Source organism: Perna viridis, chromosome 1 (genome assembly GCF_037379345.1).
Source record: "Perna viridis isolate PV_CMFRI_1.1 ecotype Kerala chromosome 1, ASM3737934v1, whole genome shotgun sequence".
Taxonomy (NCBI): domain Eukaryota; kingdom Metazoa; phylum Mollusca; class Bivalvia; order Mytilida; family Mytilidae; genus Perna; species Perna viridis.
In genome coordinates, this window is record NC_142445.1 from 49996522 (window position 1) to 50020912 (window position 24391).

Below are 24391 nucleotides of genomic sequence, written 5' to 3' on the forward strand. Positions count from 1 at the left end.
GGCCTGCAAAAATATCTCTAAGAGGGAGGGAGGGAGTTATCTTGGCAATGGACTTCATGGAGATAAACAAAATAAACATTAAAAGTGATGTGCACATATTTGATAAACTTCATCACAAAAATAAATGATATGTTATCCGTAAAAAAAATATGACAAAAGTCCGTTGCTCTTCCAGAGATCAAGATGACTTAATTAAGAATTACAGATTATCACAACACTTCTTATCTCACTAAGCAAACAGGAATGCTCTATATGCTCCGTTATACCAATTATAATTAGCTCTATGGGATAATTAAGGATAGAATAGCCAATGGCCAACAAAAACCATGAAAATTATTACAGTTATGGAAAAAAAGATTTTTGATAATAAAAATAGTGTGTTTTATACTGTTTTCCTTATGCGTACATTTGTACTAAAACAATTGTGTTTCTTAAAAGAGATAGAATCGTTAAACTGTAACAATTACAATGCATTTAAGTTTAGGTGATGGTAAAAACGAGGATAAATAACGGAGTGGTAATACTACGCCGGTCATAATCGGATTTTAACTGAATAATATAATGCATCGCAACTCCGCAATTACTGTGTGAAAAGCGTTTGCATTCGAAGACACCTGATTCACATTCTTTTTGATTGAAAATGATGTAGACATAAGAGAAATTCTGAATGAACCAAAATATGAAGTCTATAACTTACTTTACTTTTTTTGTTTTTCTCTAGAAATACAAGATGAACCCCTTTAATCATGTATTATATTTCCTATGTTGTATGTTGGTTCAAAGGTATATTTTTGATGTTTTTATATTACTTTATTATGAGGAAGGTGAAACCTTAAACACTCCCGAAGAAACACCTAAGTTCTTTAATTACTTTTCTCAGCCTTGTTAATATTAACTTCCAAAATAGTTAATTATTATTATACGTTTATCTTATTTTCCTTCCGATATATATATATATATATATATATATATATATATATATATATATATATATATATATATATATATATATATATATATATATATATAAACGTCTCAGAATGTGACGACTCTATTCACTACACTGCTCCATCGGATCAAATTGATACAGGGAAGATATGTAAACGTATAGAAACGTCTGAAAAATTCCCAACGATATTAGAACTGTCAAATTTGCGATGCAAATTTTTTGTCGTTCCCTCCGCGGAACTCGAACTCGTACCGCTGTGACATCTATGGCAACACCGCCTGCACAAAGTCCAGCGAATAGTTCATTGAAATGAATGAATACCGTTAAAGATCTCAACATATATTCCTTTTAATAACGTTATCAAATTTCAAATATCAAATGTCAGATTGTATTTGTTGAGCTTGCCATCATTTGATTTTATATGAATGTTATAACACTTTCAGGATATCACCAGAAAGATGACTCTGTCATCATTGTCACTGTTAAAGTGATTATTTGCGCACATTCTTATCATTTTAGTAACCGTAGTCGTTTTTGGTGCTACTGTAGCAGGTATGGCATCTTTATTGCTCTTGGTTGGTAACAAGGTATTAAATTATTCTTGCTTTTCATTATAAGAGTCTATGTGTATGATTGAAGAGCTGGTTTCAAGGTAACTATATTGTGTTTACAATTATATTGTAAGGTAGTTATGTGTTTTAATGATTCCTGGAGCCAAAGTAATAGTGACCAAAATGTATCCCTTAAACGAGTTAATTAGGAAATTGATTTGTTTTTGTTGATTGAGGTCTAGAAGGATTTAATTCGTGTAAGTCATGTTTAGCGTTGTAGTCAGGATCAAGATTAGAAGATAAGAATTTTCTTTGATTTTAATAGGTCAAGATTACCGTCAAGATAAGGTTTCCGCAAGACTAAAATTTCTACTCTCGTTTTAACCTGTACTTGCAATTTATTAGCAACTCGGCGGGTAATTTAGAAAACCAGAAGTTTACCCTATTGGTGCACTTGGTCCCTGTTCCAAGTGGTTTTTGAGGAGTCCTGGTCGCTTATGTATTCTAGTGTGTTCTATCTGTTTAATTTGTCAAGTATTCGTGTCCGAATCATTAATATCCCGTTCTCGTTATAATCATAGTCTATTTGCTTTAAATTGAAAATAATTTTCCTGTAGTTAACATTATAAACTTTTTGAACTATTAGGGTCGCCATATTTGGGGGCTTTTAGACTCATTTTGTTTTAATTACCCTATAAATAGCATTGGCTTATCGAAAGCTCTCTGTGGTAAATACAATAAAACCTGTAAAAATTCGATATGACTTTGCGTTGTTGCTGGAAGAAAGCAGCGAAGACTGGAAACATACATCGTACCTCATGACAAATGTGACCATTCAAATCGAATACGATATACGTCACAACGAAAATCAATCGAAGAAACTAATCTTTATAATGTAACGTATACCAATTCGATCTTTGATTAGTTTCACTCATCATGAAGAGCGATGTTTGCTTTCACTTTATTCGCCAATTCAAAGGTCATACTGCTTTTTATGGGTTGTATTTCGATAAATTACATTTGAAACAAACTTTGTTAATTCACTTAGGACTCCGGCAAAAGTCGCAACACAATTTTCTTGTGAAATTAACATTATTTTGCGCCACTAATTATTGGAATGCCAATCTGCAAATTTAATTCATTTTTCCGAAAACACAATCTATGTAATAAATAAGCTAAAAATGGTTGTTTAAAAACACAATTAAACGTTTTCCCAATCGTTAACACTTGAAGCTCATCGGCACTCGTCATCATATTTTGATATTCACTCTTTACATTTGATTTTATCTTTTAACTTTACAGAATCTGCCACCAAATGCTTCTCTTGTAGTGGAGTAGAACAAGTTTGTAGTCACAGTATTCGATGTGTCAGTAACGAGGTAAATGGTTTACCAAATAAATCAATGACTGTCTTTATAATAATAATAATAATAATCTTTATTTCAAGAGGGTTATACAGTCAGTTTACAAGCTAATCTTCCCTGAGGCCCTTACACACAAAAACTATATCTACAAAAAATAAAAAAACACATCACAAAAACAAAAGCTGATTTTACAATACCATATCACTTTAAGACAATACAATATAGTACATTTAAAAAACAGTGTAAGCAGTAACAATTTTCTCTTTTAAGATTCTATTATCAGTCTTTGAAAGACTGATAATAGAAGACACATTAGTTGAAGAAGTAAATGGAAACAGAGAAACGGTCTCTATTTCCATTTCCAATGATCTTTTTATATTGCATTTTTGCAAAGTACAAAAAAAAACGGCAATTGTATCATGCAGCAATATGATATACAGAAGATCAACATTGAAAACAAATATTCAGTTTCGTTATTTTGTTATTATCCTCCATGTATTGCTTTAAAGAAATCCATTATCTTAATTTAGGTTACAGACCACCAATTCAACCAATGACCATTTAGAACGTACGCAGAAATAGTCCTACGCAGAAATTACCCCTGCTCCTCATAGTGCTGTGAAAAAAAGTTCTCATCTTATTTAAAAAATTTAAACAGTTTCCGAAAGGAAAAACATTTCTGTACATTTTATAGGTGCATTTTGCTTCTTGTGGTGTGAAGCCTCATCTCCATAATGGTTTCTAAATATACCCCTATCTTGTGAAAACAATGGGATTTCCCATGCTATTTAGAGAGCCTTCACTTCCAGTGACCAGTACTGCACTGCAAGTCTGCTAACCCCACATGCCATTCTGAGGATTGTGAGCTGACATATGTAGAATCATGCTGATATATAGTCCTCTGCAGGTTAAAGTTAAGGTAAAGTCCAGAGAAGCCATTGAATATTGTGAAATTAGCATAGAAGCCTATGGGAAGTGGAATTAGTGGTTTCTAGCCTTAAATCATACAAGTTGACTTCTTGTAGTTTCAGACAATGTAAAATCTAAAAATCATAGTTGTGTAATGCTAATTTGACATGTGCATCGCACGGAAATGTTCGTAAGTACTTTTAAACTACAGTGATACATTCAACATAAATAATTTCAAAAAAGAAATTTTGAAACCCATTCAATCATTTAAGTCACAATTAATTGAATATATTGAATAAACATTTAATTATTATGTAATTTTTTTTCATAAACGAACTTAAATGCAAATAAAAATATCTCAAGCTGTTTTTTTTTTTCTTATATGCTTTATTTTATAAATATATGTCATACTTTAAAACAAGTACTATCTTTAAAAAAGAGATAGCCAACGCAGTAATTTTTTATTACTTATAATATTCATCACGAAATAACGCATGGCACGCTATTTCAATTTCCTCCTTCGAACCCCACTAAGTTACCAGTATTTGGCCAATCTGGAAACATAACTTTGATCAGGTGACTTGCGTTTCCATGGAAGAGCGTCTGTAAGGTCAGAGGGTAAAAAGCGAAACTATACCGACTGGGTCGGAAAAAGCTGTTTATTTGCAAAAATATGCACTTTGACCTTTCATCATACTCTCGTTTAGTTACATTTTAACCAAAAATTTAACATTACCTCTCTACAAAACCAAGAAACAACATTGTTTTACTCAAGTATTTTTATTGCTATTATCAAATTTATCATCATTATTAATTTCTTGTTAAAGACCGATGTCTTTTGTTAGAGTATAACAATAGCAACTTTCTACAGTACATACTTAGCTTGCAAGTACATTTAAATTGTTGCCTGGGTTTTGCTTTGCTTTGTTTTGTTTTTTTTTTCTTTCTTTCTTCGTAGCTGTAACATCCATTCTACCAACAGAGTGTGAGGTTTTACAAATAACTACCAGTGGAGTTTATACCATCTATCTGTATGGCTGTTCCAGAAGTCAATGTATACTGCTTTGTGGACTCCAGTCTATATGCTTGGACAGTATAGTATTCCTTCATTAAATCATGTAGTTGCTTATCGGCCAATACAATTTTTTTAGTCGAACGGCTTTCCCATTTGATTTTTTAAGAATTTCTTCTGTTTTTTGTTTTTTTGTATTTGTTGTTTTTTGTTTTCATGCATATACCACTATTTACCACGACATTCGATTTGTATCCAATAAATTCAAACAAACAAAAATTTAAATATCTTAATTTTTAAGTTTATATACTCCAGTATAAAATCAATCTAATGCAAATTTTAAAAAAAAAAGGGTTTATCAATCAAATACGGCCTTTGTAAATAATTTTTAATTGTATTATATATATTTCGATGGAGTGTCCGTGAAGAAATGGTCTTACATTGTATCATCGGGAATTAGTCGATTGGTTATTGCCAAACAGTACGTCATAGGTTTGTGATTTTTCAGTTGACATTTGTCGGGTAACACGAATGAATTTATGGTAATAATAAAATAACCGAACTAGTAAACTCTAGAAAGTTGTCAAAAGGAATAGTCAAATGGAACGTCAGTAAAACAAATGATCTCCGTGACTGGATTAAAAGTAGATTTCCTTCAAATCATGCTTCGTTTTTTTTTCGGAAAAAATGTACTTACACCCGACTTGTTAACACTCTGAAATTTTTGTCATAAGTGAGAGAAATTCATTGTTTTTATCCGTTCCACTGCACCCTAATCGTACAAAAAAGGGACATTGCGGGTCATACAAAGAAGGTTTGATGGATCACTGAACTGCTACAGAGACTGGCAGGAATACAAAGATGGTTTTGGTTCACCTGTTGGTGAATATTGATTAAGTACGATTTATTTTTGAAGCAATTTATACTCATAATAGCATCTGTTTCAACTACCTTATACAGAATAGTATAATTCCAAATTTTTCACACATAAAAAAAGTTGTTTTTAGAATCTTTGTAATAAGATAAACTTCTGTTAAACGGAATGTTTCCTTTAAAATCGACGACCTATAAGTGTATATTTTATGCTCTCATTTTAAATAATTTGACTATTCTATTCAAGGCAATGAATATATTCTTGAAATTTTGTCTGGTTCAAACCACGACCTGAAAATCATTATGAAAGATTTTAATAATGTGACCAGATTTGCCGAGTACTTGTCGTTCCACGTGTCAAGTGAAACCAATAAAGATGGAGTCGTGATTGGTTCTTATGATGGCGATGCAGGTGAGGGCATTTTTCAAATTATTCTGGCCAAAAATTATTAAAGAAACATTTTAAGACAAGGCTTCATACTACCTTTATATATCACATGATTCTAAAGCGAGAGTTACATAGTGTTGAGGGTGCACGTCCTTCCACATGTATTTCCTCACTTCAGGTACACAGGGGAGTATCCTTATTTTATTTCTTACCCCTCCCTTCTTACACCACTGAAAGGAATTGAATGAAACCTTAAAAGAACTACATATTGAATATTTTAATCTCTTCTTTCTGATTTAGATCATGTAACTTTCACAGAATATTTATTTAATATTGAAATATTAATGTATATCTCGTGCTTTGAATTCTAATCCAAATAATATTGGAGTTTCGAAAGGTGCATGCTATATCTAATTAGGTATCAATTTAGTAAGCATTTCTTACAGTTTCTTTCTGGTTTAAAACATTTATGTTTACAATGAGGACAAGAAAAAGTTAAAACATCAATGGAAAAAGTCGTTGTAAAGCAAGCATGTTTTAAATCACCGTGCTTCGATTTTTATACCTTAAGAATTAAAGGAGCATGTTCAAAACCATATCAATGTGTGTGATAAAAGATAACATCGTGAAGAAAACATAAGTATGCTGATGATGAGCTTTTGTGGTGAAAAAGGTATGCCGTTATATTTATTGTTTAAGCCTCAACAAACACTTGCAGGTCATAACCAAATTAAGTTGACAACCGCCTGTTTGAGTGAACTCCAACATGTTAATACATATAAATATATCTTACAGGTGACTCATTTAGACATCATGATGGTAAACAATTTTCAACTTTTGATAAAGACAATGATGAATCGTCAGGTCACTGTGCAGATTTATACAAAGGGGCTTGGTGGCACGGTAGCTGTCACGATTCTAACCTCAATGGCTTATATCTAAGGGGTAGTACAAGTCAATATGCTACTGGTATGGTTTGGCATACTTGGCATGGTGATTACTATTCTCTTAAATCTTCAGTGATGATGATCAGGAAATATTAGTTGTCAGCAGTTTGCCTCTCTCTCAATAGATCGACATAGAAATTGGAATAATGGAATAAAAGAACTTATAAAGATGACGATTCTTTGATGTAGGAATAAACTTGCCTCTAATACAAAACACAAAAATAACAATGAAAATAATTATTGTAATATTTGGTATACTGCACACGTGTTTCAGTGAGTAACCTCTCAACAGCAGCATAACAACCAAAAACCAAAAATAATCGAAGTAAAAATATAAATACCAAACAAAAACGAAAAACCAAACAAATCGAACTAAAAAGCAATATATAGCACCTAGACGTTCAACCATTACAATGCAAGGAATGAAGCCAAGTTTTGTGTTTTTATTGAAATGGGATAAGGAAGACTAGAACTGCTCCATGAAATCAGAATAGTACTTCAAAAGATAGTCGAGTTTTTGTCTATTTCAACACATATAGCAAACACACGTTTTTATTGAAATAAAAAACATAAAAAAAAATAAAATGTACATATTATGCAACAAATATTGAGTACAAAATGCTGAAAAACAGGACATCATTATACATGATGAAAACCACAGTGGGTGATGATATTTAAAAAAAGAATTTTATAAAGGAGATTCAATTGTACCATGTAAAGGATAAACCATGGGTAGCACAGTTGTAAAATCTCAAAGAAAATGAAAATGGTAAGGATAAAGTATGGATCAAAAACAAATCTAACGGATTTCTACGGAAATTATTGCAACAACTTGAGAATAGACAATCAGTTTTGTATCATAGTCATTTTAAATACCCATGCCCATTCACATGGCATATGATTGTAAGGTATATTAGGTATTGTGATGTATATCCCTTGTCCTCCGGGTCCTGCCGTCCATGTCAAAGAGTTAGGATAACCAAGCATGGTTACTTTAGTAGATTGTGATGGTATTGGTGATACTAGCTTCAGAACATTATTCTCTGGCCAGGCTAGTAAAATTCCAAAGACAACTATACCTTCTTCTTCGGTGTTTCTCATTGTATACCTTTATAAAAATGTAATATCTCATCGTTAAAGCCATGACTTATACATGACAAACAGTAACTACATTAAAGTATCACGAATAATGTTGTGGAATCATAAGTGCGAACTGATACCAATGCACGAATATTTAGAAATTGTCCATCTTGTTTACCATTGCATATTAAGCACTTAAGCATATGATTAAAAGAATTTAAAATTTGCAGTATAAAAGAAAGTTGAATAATATAGTGTTTCAAAAGAGTTGTGCTACATCTAAAAAAACAATCACATGATGCTCATTATTAAAGCCCGCTCGAACTCAAAAAAAAAACTAAAGAATAAGATTTGAGTACAATATAAATATACCATAAATATTTTGTAGCGTTGTCGGTCTGGTGGGTCCATGGTACAGTGCTATATATACCTTCACCATTTACCCTCAGCCAGCTGCCGAACTGACGTAACCTTTCCTCAAAAACTGGTATTATTTTACCGTCTTTAGTAGGGCCTATATTCATAAGCATATTTCCACCGCAACTACAAACAGATGAAATGTGAAGAAAAAACAATAAACTTTCAAAATAGTTTGGAATTATGAATCATTTCTACTAGGACTGCTTCTAAAACGAAAAAAAAAACACGAAAAAATGAGTTATTAACCCATTATTAGTAAATGCCTATGATTTGACTGGCTAGGGACACGTTTACAAATCCATATATTAACCTGATGTTGCAAGGGCATTTATCCCGAGGTAACTGACCATTGCCCCTGGATATAGCCCAAATTTGTAGATACCAAGTATATTCACGTCTTATGTTGACTTTTTCATGTAAGTATTTGAAAACCACGTTCAATACATTTTTCTAGCAACAAAAGAACGTATACTTCAAAATGTTCTTTTCTTGAATCAACAGTTACATAAGGTGTGATTGTTTTGTTTATACCTAATTATCCTTGTTCAAGAGTAAAGAAGTCTTAATTTACGGATATTGAATGAATGCAAATAACATATACTCTCCACTTCATTCCGTAAATATGGAATCAAAATGCATCCAAATATCAAAAAGGAAATCGAGATAGTTACCTGCAAAGTTAGTAGTATTTATTTCAATTGTCACGCCCTTTGCGGGTCCTGGTGTCAAAAGAATAGGCCCGCAATACCGCTTAGCTTGGCGTAAAAGGCGACTAAATAGTGCTCAGAACCCTAGCCGGGGGCTAGGGCACTCTGTCCACAGAGCAACTGGGTTGTGTGCCCCAGGTGGTATGGGGTAACCCTAGCATGTTAAATACTGGGTCGTCAGGCTACAATACAGAAAACCTGACCGCAAACCATAGTAGTGAACCGTGTCTGGAAAGATGCCACGTTCCTCGCACGTTAAAGAAGCATGCTGTAGTTTTCGCTAGGATAACCTTTGCGCTCCGCCACTGGAGGCTAAATTGCCCGACCCTACCCATCCCTCCCTATTTCTTTTGGCAATCAAAATTTGTCGACTCTATTATCCTTGTGTCCCATCCCATTTTTCGTTTCATCATCATCATTTCATGTTCATTTAATCATCCATTTCATGTTCGTCGCCTGAATATTGGTAAATATTGCTGCTCGGGCTTAAACGCCAACGATCAATCAATCAACTGTCACAGATAAATACCTCAATACTTATTCTTCAGATGACTATGTTAGAAAAAGTTTTTTTCTTTAAATTTTGCCTATTTTTATGTGGAGTTTAAAAGTATGTGCCAGGTTTTACTTGTATTAGACACATGTATTTGTCGCTGTTGCAACCGACTGGACAAAATACCTGATAGTGGATGCAAATGTTGATATAATCTCATGTATACTAAGAAGCTGGTCTAGTTTGGCTGTTCTGCGGTAACCCCATGAATAAGTATCCACAGACATACAGTTCTCCCATTTAAATTTCAGGAGTTTACCTGAAATGCAATAAGGCATATACAGAGAAAAATGTGGAAAACTAGAGACGCTACAAAGAGATAACAACTATTAAAAAAGAACAACAAAAGTATTTTAACCTTCAACTACGGTGAAAACTTCCAACAACCGGTGTCCCCTGAAAACCATGTATACCGGGTGAGGGAAATTGATATCACAAAATACACAAAAGATAAAAAAAAACAAAAATTCTAAATCAAACAAGATCAACGAAGGCTAGCCTGTATTTTATTCAAATGTCATTCACATATACTAGATGTTAGAAGATATGACCAATTAGAATTGGAACAACAAAATACGATGATTAAGATTGTCAAAAAATGTAACCTTCTTTAAACTGGTTGGTTACAAGTGTCTCTTTAACCTTAATCTACCCACCTGGGTTGTATTTGTCTCTACACGTTTTGTATCCGCCATGTTTGCAGAAACATTCTTGACACCATCTATCATTAGTTACTACAGTTTCTTTCACAGGACTGTAATTATCAAAGTTAAGTTAGTCTTAAACCTTGGCATGGTTGTATGTCATATATTGGTATAACTATTATGTGTTGTAGTTTTTTAAGCGCTCACCTGATGAAGTAGGAGAAATTGCAGATATTGCAGGACGGGAAGGCTGACTTCAAGCCAGTCAGTCGCCACTATACCCCCTAAAGACCGCGTGTTTGGTGGAGAAGCAGTTAAGACATTGTTTTAAATATTCGTGAATTGGACCCAAGACTACCACCACCAAACTACCCCCCCTCCCCGCAAAAAAAAAAACGCACTCCAGGAAAACACGCTACCCTACGATCATCGAGGCGACGTATCTTTTTGAAACATATGTTCTTTTTCATCAGCAACCAAGCTAACAAACAAACAAAGGCTTGTTTGAATACTTTTTGGTAATGGTGCAGCAACTAACAGTATAACAGCAAGGTCAAATTCTTATATTTAAGTCACTATTTCGGTTTTGGACATAAATAACTTAAAGATGATCTACGCTAAAGAATATATATAAACCTTTCATTGTACAACCAAGCAAGAAATTCCTTTGCTTCCCAATACTCCGCTGGTCCTGTTCCATCGGCAAGGTCTGACCAGACTATCTCTGGTTTGTATTTATTTACAAGCTCGTAAAGCTCCGGCATTGCTTTCGCCTGAAATAAAATTAAAGATGTCATTACTAGAGATGAAAAGAAACACACATCATTGACCCTAATTTAAACATCAGGTCGTACTCAAAGAAAGTACGTCGTTTTACAGCAGTAAAAGTCCTAAGAAGGGGAAAATAACACCCGAATTAACATTTAATTTCTATTAAAACATGCCTTATTTTACTATGATTTCGATAATTACTTACACCAATCGAATAAGGATAGAAGTCCTACCTTGACGAATTCCTGGGTTGTAAAATTTGCCCTTTTGTCTTCCAGCCACAGAGGGTGTAGCCATTCTGACAAACAATAATATGTTCCGAATTTAAGTTTTGTTTTGTTTCGAATGGCATTTGCTAAATCACCTGAAAAAAAGGAAGTAAACTCAAAACCGAAGTGAAACTTATGCAAGCAGGGAACATGTGCAATCTCGGATATGATTTTTTCTACTAGAAAGACTTTTGCTGTCAAACACAATGATAAATAAGACTGAACATTTGCAATAAATTTGGTGACTAGTTACCAACTAAATCTCTTTTAGGTCCAACAGCAACCGAGTTCCAATTGAATGAATGGGATGATGGCCAATTAGGAAAGCCTTCTCCGTGTTTACTTGTCAGAACCACATACCTTAAAATATAATGAGAATAATCTGAGAGGTTATTAGAAGAACTTCATTTTAATGTACTGCTCAAGTGATAAGGTGATGTCGTGTCGTAATATTTTTTCGTTAAACTGAAATTGAAAAAAAATGTGAACTCGTTCCCGTCTTCAAATCAAAAGAGTTTTGTGACGACACAAATCCAGGCTATTTAGTTTACAATGTAATACACAGGAATCCTGTAAGTGATAGTCAATAACTGTCTCCTTAGAATTTAAATTAACTTACCCTGCACCAGACGCTTGCAATATATCTGCCCACTCGTCTGGGTTGAAAAACTCAGCTGTGAAATCCGGAGCAAAATCAGCATACGTAAAATCAGGGCGATAGTTATTCTTCATGAACTGTACTATATCTTCAGAAGGGTGTTTCGACTTCCATAGAGGCCAGAACCATTCTGAGTGGAAGCTTGGTACAGAAAACACTCCCCAGTGGATAAATATTCCAAATTTGACTTCATCATACCACGAGGGTAACGGCCTAGCATCAAGCGAATCCCAATTAGGGGTATATTTTGCGGAAACTAGACTCGTTGACACGAACGCTAATAATAAAACTGCGATTTCCCTATTCGCCATATTAAAGTCTTTGTTATTGTATAAACCGGTAGTTAGTGAAGCATTCTATCACATGACAAGTCATGTGAATTTTAAACATATATAACATCTAATCGATTCTTCTTAATACCTCTAATACCGGGTTTGCGGGTAGAGGCGGTCGATTTGACAGATCCTGATGGAATTCGAGTTTATTTTCTGGAACGCTATTCCACAAGATTACAAGGCTTTCCGAATGATTAACAACGCCTGGCCCGTGCTCGGTCATTTTTCGCTATGTTTTTTTTTTGCAAATTTATAATGGCAGTTTTAATTTTACCGCTGATTAGTAGACATCTTATTGAGAAGAAAGATTCCGAAATTACACTTACATATAAAGTACGCTTTTATTTATGAACAGTACAAATCAAGTTATTTATTATCGAGCACTAGTCGTTATCGAGCTGTCTATACGGAGTGAATGCTATAATTAATTCAGCTTTGTCAGCTTGACGAGGAGAAAAGTAGTAAAACCAAGGCAGGGGAAAATAAATGACAAAAAAAACTTCTTAATGAAACAGGAAATATGTACCAAAAGACTAAAAATTGAGATTCTGCCTAACTTTTCACTATTTCAAAGAGTGGCGTAGCTACTATGTAAACATCAACACATCTGTGTGCATCCTAACAAATTCGTTCTTAAAATATGATTCTCATCTTTTTTTCTGTCTTAAATACCCGTTGTTAATAACGGAGCTTTATAATGTTTCCGTATAACTCAATTAGAAAAGACTTAAAAATAAATGAGACCGCAAGCCTCATGTTATGAAACAATTCGACCGCAGTTAGTATACATGTAAAAGTATTCCAGTTTCCTGTTAGTTTAGTTGGTTAGTTGAAACTTTTACCCTCAATTTATTTAATTCCCCATGGACATTCTTATACGGAGTGACTGCGGTTACAGTACTCGGGTTTAGTTCCCTTACAACCGATGATTTCATGATATGATATTTGTACCAGAAGAATATGTTTTTAAATTAATCAACTGAAGATCGATCCTGCTCTTTTAATAATCTCTTCAAACACACCTTAAAATGATAATTGAGAAGACTTTATGAAATCGTTGTCATTGCTTCAAGGTTTGAATACATAAAATCTACTAAAACAAAACCATGCAAAAGCAAGAGAAATCACGACAAATTATTAAATGCATATATCTTTTTTAAAAAAAAAAGAGCATGCAGACCTATCGTCTTTTCTGCTTATTTTGTTCTAGCATGAAAGATCTTCACAACGTTCTGAAATCTTTGTTAAGCAGCGAACACCCTTAATAAAATGTTAAAAAAAATGTATGCCGACCTTTTCTATCGATTCGCAGTAGTGTAGCGTGCCGTGACATACTAAATATGTGATAATAAAATTACCGATTCGATTCAAAAGGAAAATCCATATAACAAATGACAGCATCAAGGTGAAAACCGGAAAGTTGAAAACTACAACAATGGATAAATTAAATTGAGATAAATACTGTAATCTGAGTGGTTAAAATAACTTTGTTATATCTCAGTGGATAAAAAAATACTGACACGCCCCTATTCAGTTAAATACTTCGCGCAATAAACAAAACATCTGTGAAATCAATTGTAGTCAAAACAGTACAGAAAATATTATATTAACAATGATTAAGGGAAAATAAAAAGAACTAAATACATATAAAATGCAAGTAAAACAAAGAAGATACCAACTTCAAAATAAGTCTTGAACTTTGTGAGGAAGGTGCGTCGAGATCAAGATTAAAATAATATGATGCGCGTAAAAAGTATGATTCAGAAATATAAATTTGTTGATATTATGAAAATCCATCCTCTATTATCTGTTTGTCAGAAACGGAGTATTCATAAAAAGATCTAGATATCGGAAATAAAACTTATTTAGGCAGCGTATACGATACGAATGAGGCGTATCGTGTAATAACCTTGGTCCAAAAGCCTGACTATCAGACAGCAATGGCCCATTATTTTATTACAGTATTAAGAAGAAAAAAATGTGGCATATCTGATAAATATAAACACCATATGCAGGAGAAGCTGGTATGTCACTGCACAAGAAAAAAGAAATTTATGATTGTCTCTTTTGCCATATATATATATATACTATTGAGGGTCAATTGTTTATCTCGGAGTAAGGATAATAAGTAGGGTAACATGTCTTCATGTGGACTGATTCTATGGCCTGGCGTGTCGGACAGCTATTCAAACCAGGGTATTCCATTTGATTATATGCGTCCTCAGTTTCCTGAAAAGTGTGAATTATCTGCCACTGGCCAATAAAAGTCACTGTCAGTTGAAATTATTTTTCCGGAATATTGGAAGAATAGAAAGATTGTGGTTGAAAAAAAACCTTGGCTAAGATACTCATTTTTCAAAGAAAGTCTGCACTGACTGCATTGTTATTAGTTTGGCAATGAAAACGCTCGTGATATTTCCAATGGTAATTTGTTTTGCTTGAATAGGGTAAAATCCAGACTGCCTGCAAGAAATTAAGATCATCGTTAAATCTTTGTACTGTTAACCCCAACAACAGGACAGTTACCATCAACTGCCGAATCCTGATCAAACTGTCACCTTTAGACTGACAATATCGTAAAACAGCCTAAAACAACATCTAAACAGAGCGATAAAAGTTGTACCATTTTCAATGCGTCGTGTCCCTGTGGTGATGCAGAACAGGATACAATCCATATGCGACATACATGCAAGACCCACCAGGCATTGAGACAACAGATTACCAAAATAAAATCCAGGAAAAGCAATAGCGAACAGTGGGTGCATAGCAGAAGACCAACATATTCGTAGAGGAAGGAGAAATCGAAGCACGAAGACTGGTCAAATATTCTTAATTACACAGAGAAAATAAAGTTTGTACTAAATGATATCATGTTTTTGAAAGCCATGTATCTATGAAATGGATGCATTATGATCATTTGCTGCGTTATTAGATATCAAAATTATTCATCTTTAGAAGTCATGTACGTGTTATATGGACTTTCCTTTCGGCTATTCCATTTGACTATCGCTAAGAATTTATCAGTTCGGGTTTTTTTTGTTGTTATTACCCTCCATAGTGATGGTTGGTGTGAGTAACACTAGCCAAGTGGCAGATTTCGACCTAAGTACAGCAATTAAAGAGACCTCGTCTAGTTTAAACGTCTAGAAAACGGTGTTTATTGATGCATCGAATGGATGTTAACTCATTTAGATTTAAATTAAAATGTCAAGTCTAGTCACCTTTTGGCCGATAAATGTGCATTACATATGTTTAGTAAAATATACGGGTTTTCTCCATAATTTATGTCTAGCAGGCTCAACTGCATTCACCCACCCATAACAGACGGACGGGCGCGTTGTCTGTTCCAGCCCCCCCCCAAAAAAAACAAAAAAAACCAAAAAACAACAAAAACAACAACAAAAAAAACAACAAACAAACAAACAAACAAAACAAAACAAAACAAAACAAAAACAAAAAAAACAAAAACAAAAACAAAAAACAATACAAAAAAAACAAGAAGACTAATACATATCAAACGACACCGTCCGACACAGACTCGACAGGGTAGTCAGTCCCCAGTTACACCAAACGATTAACATCAATTGATGTCATTGAAAGAGTAATCAAGGGAACCAAGATACAAGCGAAAACCAAAAGAATATATTCCAAGGATAAAGACTAGACAGGGAAAATAGGCATATGATGTAACCAAAATAACACATACAAAGAAACAATAGTAAATGGGCAACCCGGAATCCACTAAAAACTAGGAGTATGGACCTGGTACACCGGTAGGGTAAGCGTCCTCTACTTTCCAAGAAATACCTGCCGAGTTGCTCATTAAAGGTCACGTTAGTAGCAGACAAAACAGAAAAGGAACAATATGGCAAGGTGAACAAATAGGATTTCGTGGTGCAGATGGAATCACCATAACGATCCACGAGTTCATGTTGACGACCATAAAACTTCAGAAGTGAATGATTTTAATCTTGTAGCAACTGAACCCTATTTCAAAAGCCGAATTGTAAAAAAGTCTAGCACGGTACAAAAAGTCCGCGTTGTGTCGGCAACCGCTTGCATAACTTATAAGTTGTGATATGAAAACTCCATACGCAGGTGCTGAAAAGATGTTGATATGGATAGGAGAGTTGGCAAGGCGAAATGAGAAGTCATCGCGTTTATCTTATGGTTTGGTCACGAGTTCTCCTTTTCCATCGATCTTTAAGATATGATGCTGATTTCGCAGTGCCTTGTATTGTCTTTTATCCCAAGTTCTTTGGTGGTATAAATACGATACATAAAATCAACGTAACTTGGATTTAAAATTGGTTAAGTTTTTCACCATAGACAAGATACGAAGTGAATTTTTCAATATTACATGAAATAACAACCCTTCAATCCAAACAAACCATTGAGTAAGCTCTTGGGTTATTATGGGTACATTTATACGGTTATTTTGGCATGTGATATGAAAACTTCATATATGATATTATAGGAATTTTTATTTCGATATCTGACTTTCTGATACTAGTACTAGAATTTCTTTCGGATTAGAAAAACGGCAAGAGTAACTACGCACAATTTTAATAAACAAAAATATAACAATGGGTCATTATTACAACAATATACAAATGTATAATTCTCTAAAATATGCTTTTTTGTAGAAATCAACGTAAAATGAAAAAAAAAAGTGTTATTTATTCAGATGAATCCCCTTTTCCTAATTCAAAATTTGACTGTATGCATAGATGAATAATGTAAAAATATACACGTAGTTGCAATCGGACATTGTTCAGGCATAACCTTAAACACATAATATTAAACAATAAGGAATGATATAAAATATGTTGGATTTCTTTTTAGATTCATATATAAAAACACAGCTGTTTTGATGTCAAATAAGAATTATAATACCCACAAACTTGTTTAACCCATACACAAACACCCTTTATATTCAGATTTTCTGTTCATTTAAGTACGTTCTGAAATTCAATCCGATCTCAACACCAGTTTCCTGCTCTCACGTCCTTTAATCTCCTTTGTTCTCAGTTCTGTAATTGAGTTATTTGTAGAACCCATGCTGTAGTTGATGGTAGTTTGTTCCATGGTATATTTGACATGGTAACATGCAGTCCTTGTCCACCTGGACCAGACACCCATTTCAATGGGTCCTCATACCCTAACATAGTCACAGTCGTACTCTGTGAAGGTATTGGTGCACCTAGCTTCAGTATCGTGTCTTCGGGCCACGTGAGGACGATAGCATATACGGTTTTACTAGACCTTGATCCCTTCATGGTGTACCTGTAAGTGACGCAGTAGATACATGTACCAGTAAAATATGAACTTAAACAACGAAAAGAATGCAATCATTGACTTCTACTTCTTAGTACCTATATAAAAAAATCTAAGATATCAATTTTGTATTCATCGAATTCATGAGCACTTAAAATGTTATACATGTAATACATTGTACAGTAAACTCCAATTTGAGGAACCACATTCATTTTTACCATTAGTGTCTGTCTATACAAAATCAATAGTATTTGAAGAACATTGATTTTGTGTAGAAACTAATTGAAAATTTTAAATTTGGCAAAATACTGCACATGTAAATACTGAAGCAAAACAAATATTATCCTACCTACCATATTTTTTTGTCCTACCCTAATAATTTTATGACCATTTTGGCTCAAGTAATGTTAAATTCTAGATTATTTCCCTATTAACCCAATGTAAAATGTTTTTGAAAATAAAAAAATGCTACCTACATACCCCATGTTTTCTTGCACGTAGCAGAAAACAATATTTTTTTGCCTAATGGCAAATAGGATATTTTTCTACAAATTTTGAAAACACAAGAAGTTGCCATATCAAGATGCTAACTAAGCATACACTTTGGCACAATGAACTCACCATATATTTTTAACCACCGTGTCGTTTTGATATGTCCACGGAACAGTACTATAGATCCCTTCATTGTTTATTTTTAACCAGTCCCCTAACTGTCTTAGCCTCTCTTCAAATATTGGAACGATTTTACCATCTTTTGTTGGTCCTACATTCATCAACATGTTGCCTCCACAACTATAATAAAACGTTACAATGACAATCTCAGCGGGAAAAGGCACGTGGTAAAGGAATTCAAAGGTTCACTTTAGAGGGGTTGGTTTGGTTTTACTAAACAGAAACATAATAACATAGTAAAAAGGTAATGTATCATAAAAACAGAAAAACTAAATTGCATTGGTAGATGAAAATTAAAATGTCACAATGAAGACGCCAAAAGATCAAATCTCATATAGTCTAATGGATATTCTAATACGACGTACTTCAAAGCACTTTAGACTACAGCCATGGTAAAAAGTGATAAACATCTGACCAACATGGGCTATTAAAAATATGAAGAAACTAGTTCTAGTAGAATCGAAATAAATCACAGAAACTCCATTTTACCATTGTTTTACCACGGGTTGGCCATTTATATTGTTATTTACTGCCTGGGTATCGCTTGGCGTAAAACAATGCGACATAAATGGCCCGTGGTAAAACAATAAAAAAAATGGAGTTTCCGTGATTTATTTCTTAAGTTATTAGTCAAAACTAACTTTGAAAGTATATGTGACTCTTGGTCAACCATACTACCATATTGACATGCAAGACCATGTTGATCCCCAATCCTCACTATTTACCTTACTGTTGATGCCAGAGTTGTTATGATGTCGTGGATGCTGAGAAATTCTTCTAGCCTGGCATTCCTTCTGTATCCCCAGGATGACTTATCTATAGTCATACAGTTTTCCCATTTATGGTTTTGTTTTTTGCCTGGAAGTAAATAATGCCTGTGATGTTCATTGGCCTGTGTTTTATCACATAACAAAGATAATTTTAGATGAGTTATATTTTAAGTAATTTGGTATTATAGTTTACCTAAGCCAATCTTGTTTGGGTTAAAATTAAGGCACAAGTACGTCTGAAGATCAGTATTCAAAATGAAAACAAGTCATCTCTTTTGGAAAGATTAAATCGCCATTGCTCTATATCATAATTCGGTACCTTAACTTTAAGTACAATTTCATCAATTCCTAAACTTTTAGTACAGTGTGCGTCTCCAAATTGCGACTCAAAGAGATCCTTTATTTTTGTTCCTTCCCAAAGTTCTGGGCTAGTTACCCGTCGAACATGCCACCTCCCTCGCCCTAGTGGTTACCTGGATTATATCTATCTGTACAAGTGTAATATCCACCATGTTTACAGGCACAGCCCTTGCCCCACCGGTCGTTTGTTACCACTGTATCTTTAACTGGACTTGAAAAGAAAACACACCGAAGCATGAATTTGCTGGATTATGTGATTCGAAAAGAATCTATACCACAATTCAACGCTTTTTATATCTTCCTCTTAATTTTGTTCAATCTTGCATATTATAATGTACAGGCTCAGAATGGCGAAAATAGTAGATATTCTATTAATTTTGTTCCTACCTTTCGTTATATAACCAAGCTAAGAATTCCTGCGAGGTCCAGTACGTATCAGGCCCAGCGTCCCCATCTGACCAAACTATCTCTGGCTTATACTTGTTCACTATCTCATACAGTTCTGGCATTGTCTTAAACTGAAATCGATTAAAAGCCTAATTTTTTGTAGACGATGGATAAAGGAAACAGTAGCAGAAATTGCAGGCTCTTACCCCTTCCATCCCCTCGTGCCTCTCACCTTCATCTCCGCCAAACAAGAGGTGTGGTTGTTTTTTTAAGTTTCTTTCAATCGAATTATGGTAATGAATGCTTTCAGCACGGAAATCACGAAATTCTTCAAATGGGAAAAAACAAATGCCACGTCTAAAAATTTCGTTCATAAATTTATTGGTCTTTTATATATAGTACAAGTTACAATCTTGTTAATTGCATTCTCAATTTTTAATGTTAACATCAAAAGCTAAATAAAAAGACTAAAATCCACGTGATGACAGTTGTACGTGTAAAGCCATTCGTCTCCGATAAGGCTGTCAACCGAGTCCGACTGCAAATAACCAATCATACTTTCATCCATGGACCCGTATGATATTGTTGCAGTTTAATAGATAGTCATACATTGAAAGCAATATTTAGTGTTCAGCACATATAGGCCCTACTTGTCTTAAGTATACGTAATGAAATACCTTCACAAAATCTTGAGTTGTAAAATTATTAGCCTTGTCTTTCAAGTATAGTGGGTTAAACCATTCATACAAGGAATGATACAGACCAAAACGAATACTTGTTTTCTTCCTTATGGAATTAGCTAGTTCACCTGTAGTTAAAATTGGGACAGAAAGTTATACGTAAGGCATCGTTGATCTAAAACAATTGCATTAAAAACAACACCAAAACAAAACAAAACGACACGAAACAAACTTTCTTCATCAAGGATTAGGAAGTGTATCAGATTTGTCCATTTGAACTTCAATGAGTAAGGATGTCATTACTGTTAGACACCCATAAAAAGTGCATTGCACATCATATGATTACATATATTTTAAAATGAATTATAACTTGAAAATACAGCCAATTAGTACAAACAGTTTTAGTCTACTAAGTTTTCTACTACTATCAAATATTTTTCATGAAAATGTGTGGTTAATGACAGTGTACTGGTCTATTTTTAAAAGAATAAGTTGTTCTTTATTTTTTTCCATACCTACTAGATCTCTGTTTGGTCCAGATGCATTTGAATTCCAGTTAAAAGAGTACTTTGAAGGCCAGTTAGTAAAGCCTTCATGGTGTTTGCTGGTCAAAACGATATACCTGAATTACAATAACTCTGAAATTGAATCATTTCATATAGAAAAAAAAACAATATCACTCTATTTCTATAGTAAACGTGACTGGTATACTTAACATCTTATGTAACCAGGAAGTGATAATCAATCGTCAATCTGTCAAAGCACGGTCGTACGTAATGACCAACTCGCTTGTTAAATAACTTTTGTTTGACACAAATAATAGTCTGGCGATAAACAAAATTTAGCGTTTTCATATTCCATTTAAGGCAAACAAAAAGTGATGAACCATAAATGTGATCATGCATGATGTTTGCTAAAGAGTAAACTGATAAGTTAAAGACTTACTGTGCACCTGAAGCTTGGAATATGTCAGCCCATTCGTCAGGATTAAAAAATTCAGCTGTGAAATCTTTAGCGAAATCAGCATATGTAAAGTCTGGAGGAAAATTGTCCTTCATAAAGTCAACAGCCTGTTTACTAGGTTTTGGTCCTTTCCAATAATACCAAAACCACTCAGATATCAAACTCGGCACCGAAAACACACCCCAGTGAATAAAGATACCAAGTTTAGCCTCATCGTACCATGGTGGCAGTGGCCGAGAGTCCAGTGACTGCCAGTTTGGTTCATATTTTACAGTGTCACATGTTGTTAATCCGATTGAAAGAAACGTAAACAATGTAAATAATGCAATACTCGCCATTTTTAAATACTCACATGACTGAATCCTCAGGTGTACTAATCACGTGAGCTTACTATTTACATTTTCTCTGAACTTAAAGCGTATATATAGATCGTTAATAATTATCAGACAGAATGAAAACACAGAACGGGACGACCAGGGGCTGGCATTTTCACGGGTTAAAAATATTTTCAATTCACGACTTTGGGTCAAGAATGCCAATATTATTTATTTCCATTTCACTGTCTGAGGTTTCTGGATATTTCAGGGTCACGGAGGTACTTTGCAGTTCGGCTAATTGCTCACACTGGTCAATGTCAGAAGATTTGTATTTTACCGCATTTCGAATGGTATAGCGGCAGTAAATGTATTATCGGTATGCATATAATTATAAGTATTCGGTGTTTCCAATATTTTCTGTTGTCCGAAGTTCCGTCAATATTGTAAAAAAAAATTTATATACATTTGTAATAATTTTTGATTTTGGTGAGGCCCGACACCATGTCCTTACATAGGATTGTGTATTGACGTCGGATACAGGTTTCCTAAAAAATCGGTGTTTTTCCTGGTCGGCCCTGTGTATCGGTGAGGGATAAGAGAACGAGCAAGAAATTTTTGGTATATGTATTCGAGATGAATCTGAGTATTGAATGCTGTATGTACATTTTTCCACTGCAATTAAATGCCGCCTCCATCACATACGACGGGCTGTCGGCAAATTTACGATTTGTGTTGGTTTTTATTATGAAGTACATGTTTGCGCATCCTCCCCAAGTCAAGGTTTTGAGTCCACCCTCGCTCACTGAAGTATCAATGAAATCTTCATTGAAAAAACTGCTGTGTGAACAATTATAACATAATTTTTAATTTTACAGTATTATTTTCATGACTATTTTTATAATGATAATAAAATCATATCACTTCTACTATATACCTGAATGTCCTCTGGCATGTATCTAAATGCATCATAAATCTGGTCCTTGAGGGAGCGAGGTGGAACTCAAAACCCTGACTTGGGAGGATGATGTTTGCGATGTATATGTACATCACTTGCATTGCGTCAATGTTAGAAGTGTGTCACTTGTTGTTCGTTGTCATGTTTAGGAGGAATATAGATAATACATATTTATTTCCTAGGAGGTGGAGCACAGGCCCATAAGACCAGAATTTTTTTATCACAAAAAATATCACTAAATCATTTTGTTTCCATATTTGATTTATTATGCGTGTTCTCAGTCGTGTCCTCTAGTTATTTAATGTTGTTTATACTATGCCCAGTTTTTCTATCTCATTACAGCATTAAAAAGCAAGCGGATACGTCTGAGAACACACATAATTACTCAAAAATGGAAACAAAACGATTAAATATTTTTTTTAATAAAAAAAATAATTCTGGTCCCAAGGGCCTGTGAGGTGGAGGCCTGAGTATTTATTTTCATCTTTTTCGTGGCCAGACTATTTATTAAAAAATACTTTTGTGATATATAAGTATACATACTGTAACTATTTTAAGATGTCTCGATATTTCAGTTTTCATACATGTTTTCTGTGTGCCATTGTGAGTGGATCATGTCTTTATTACCTGCGTCGCCAAAAGCGGAAGCAAGTCTAGGAGTTAGGCCATACCGTCCGCCTGTCCGTCCGTAACACAATAAGATATCAGGTTGCCATCGCAACTCCTCTGAAACTACTGAACAGAAATTCCTGAAACTTGGTATGTACATGTAGTAGAGCATTGTATCACAGGGACTTTTATGTCACAGATTGGATCCATTAAATGGACACAGATTGTACTAAAATGTTGTTTTAATGTAATAACCTTTTACATTTTATCATCCATGGCCATACGCTAAAAAAACTCGTAAACTATAGATGACTATTGTAAACAATCAAAACTGTGATTGTGTGAAAGCTGTATACTGTTGGAATCAGGACAAATAATAAGTTCTGAATATTTGTCAGAAATGGTACTTCTAATTCTTTATAATCCATTAAACTTTCCAAAAACCCGTAAAAACGTCAAAATTCCGCATGTCAGGTGCAACACAGTGTAGGTTCAAAAAAGCTTAAGTAGTGAATTGCGCTATTGCAGAGGGTACGAAATTCGCCAAACTTTGCATGGAAGAATAATATCATATGTTCCTTTTGAGATAATTATCGAAATTGCGTTAATTTTAGGCAAAAAAATATTCAATGCAAAAATGAAAGTGTTGGTAAATGGTCAGATTTCTAAAAGTGTTCAGTAATCAAATTCTGTTATTAATGTAAGAACTTATTTACACAATATTCTTTTCCGATTAATATTTCCTAAAAATGTACATACTTTCAGCAATTCTACGTCGACATTTGATAATATTTTCATTACAAATAAATTTTTTTGAAAATGTCTAGGGAAATGTCAGATGTCAATATTTTCCGGGTTCGTTGAGAACATGTCATGCTCCAACGCAATTCTACAATCAATTGGCAATTTATTCTATAAAATAATAATGCTTTGTAATTGTACATATACTTAGGAATACATATATTTCATTT

At 34.0% G+C, this 24391-nt stretch overlaps 2 protein-coding genes and 1 pseudogene across 2 annotated transcripts; 1 reads left to right on the top strand and 2 right to left on the bottom strand.

Annotated features, from left to right (window-relative positions):
• The first annotated feature begins 468 nt into the window (after positions 1-468).
• On the top strand, positions 469-7089 carry LOC148629185 (microfibril-associated glycoprotein 4-like; annotated as a pseudogene).
• A 440-nt stretch (positions 7090-7529) lies between these two features.
• LOC148629186 (alpha-L-fucosidase-like) lies at positions 7530-12458 on the bottom strand. The gene is made up of 8 exons (XM_088545758.1): positions 12057-12458; positions 11691-11797; positions 11402-11532; positions 11034-11170; positions 10410-10507; positions 9880-10012; positions 8446-8616; positions 7530-8101 (listed from the first exon to the last, which is right to left on the bottom strand). Exons 1-8 carry the CDS (start codon positions 12404-12406, stop codon positions 7840-7842), a joined length of 1389 nt encoding a protein of 462 aa, XP_088401884.1. The 5' UTR covers positions 12407-12458; the 3' UTR covers positions 7530-7839.
• A 4522-nt stretch (positions 12459-16980) lies between these two features.
• Positions 16981-21910, bottom strand: LOC148629187 (alpha-L-fucosidase-like). Its single transcript, XM_088545787.1, has 8 exons — positions 21522-21910; positions 21092-21198; positions 20574-20704; positions 19897-20027; positions 19623-19720; positions 19105-19237; positions 18329-18499; positions 16981-17716 (listed from the first exon to the last, which is right to left on the bottom strand). The coding sequence occupies exons 1-8, from the start codon at positions 21875-21877 to the stop codon at positions 17458-17460; spliced, it is 1386 nt and encodes a 461-aa protein (XP_088401913.1). The 5' UTR covers positions 21878-21910; the 3' UTR covers positions 16981-17457.
• Between the last annotated feature and the right edge of the window lie 2481 nt (positions 21911-24391).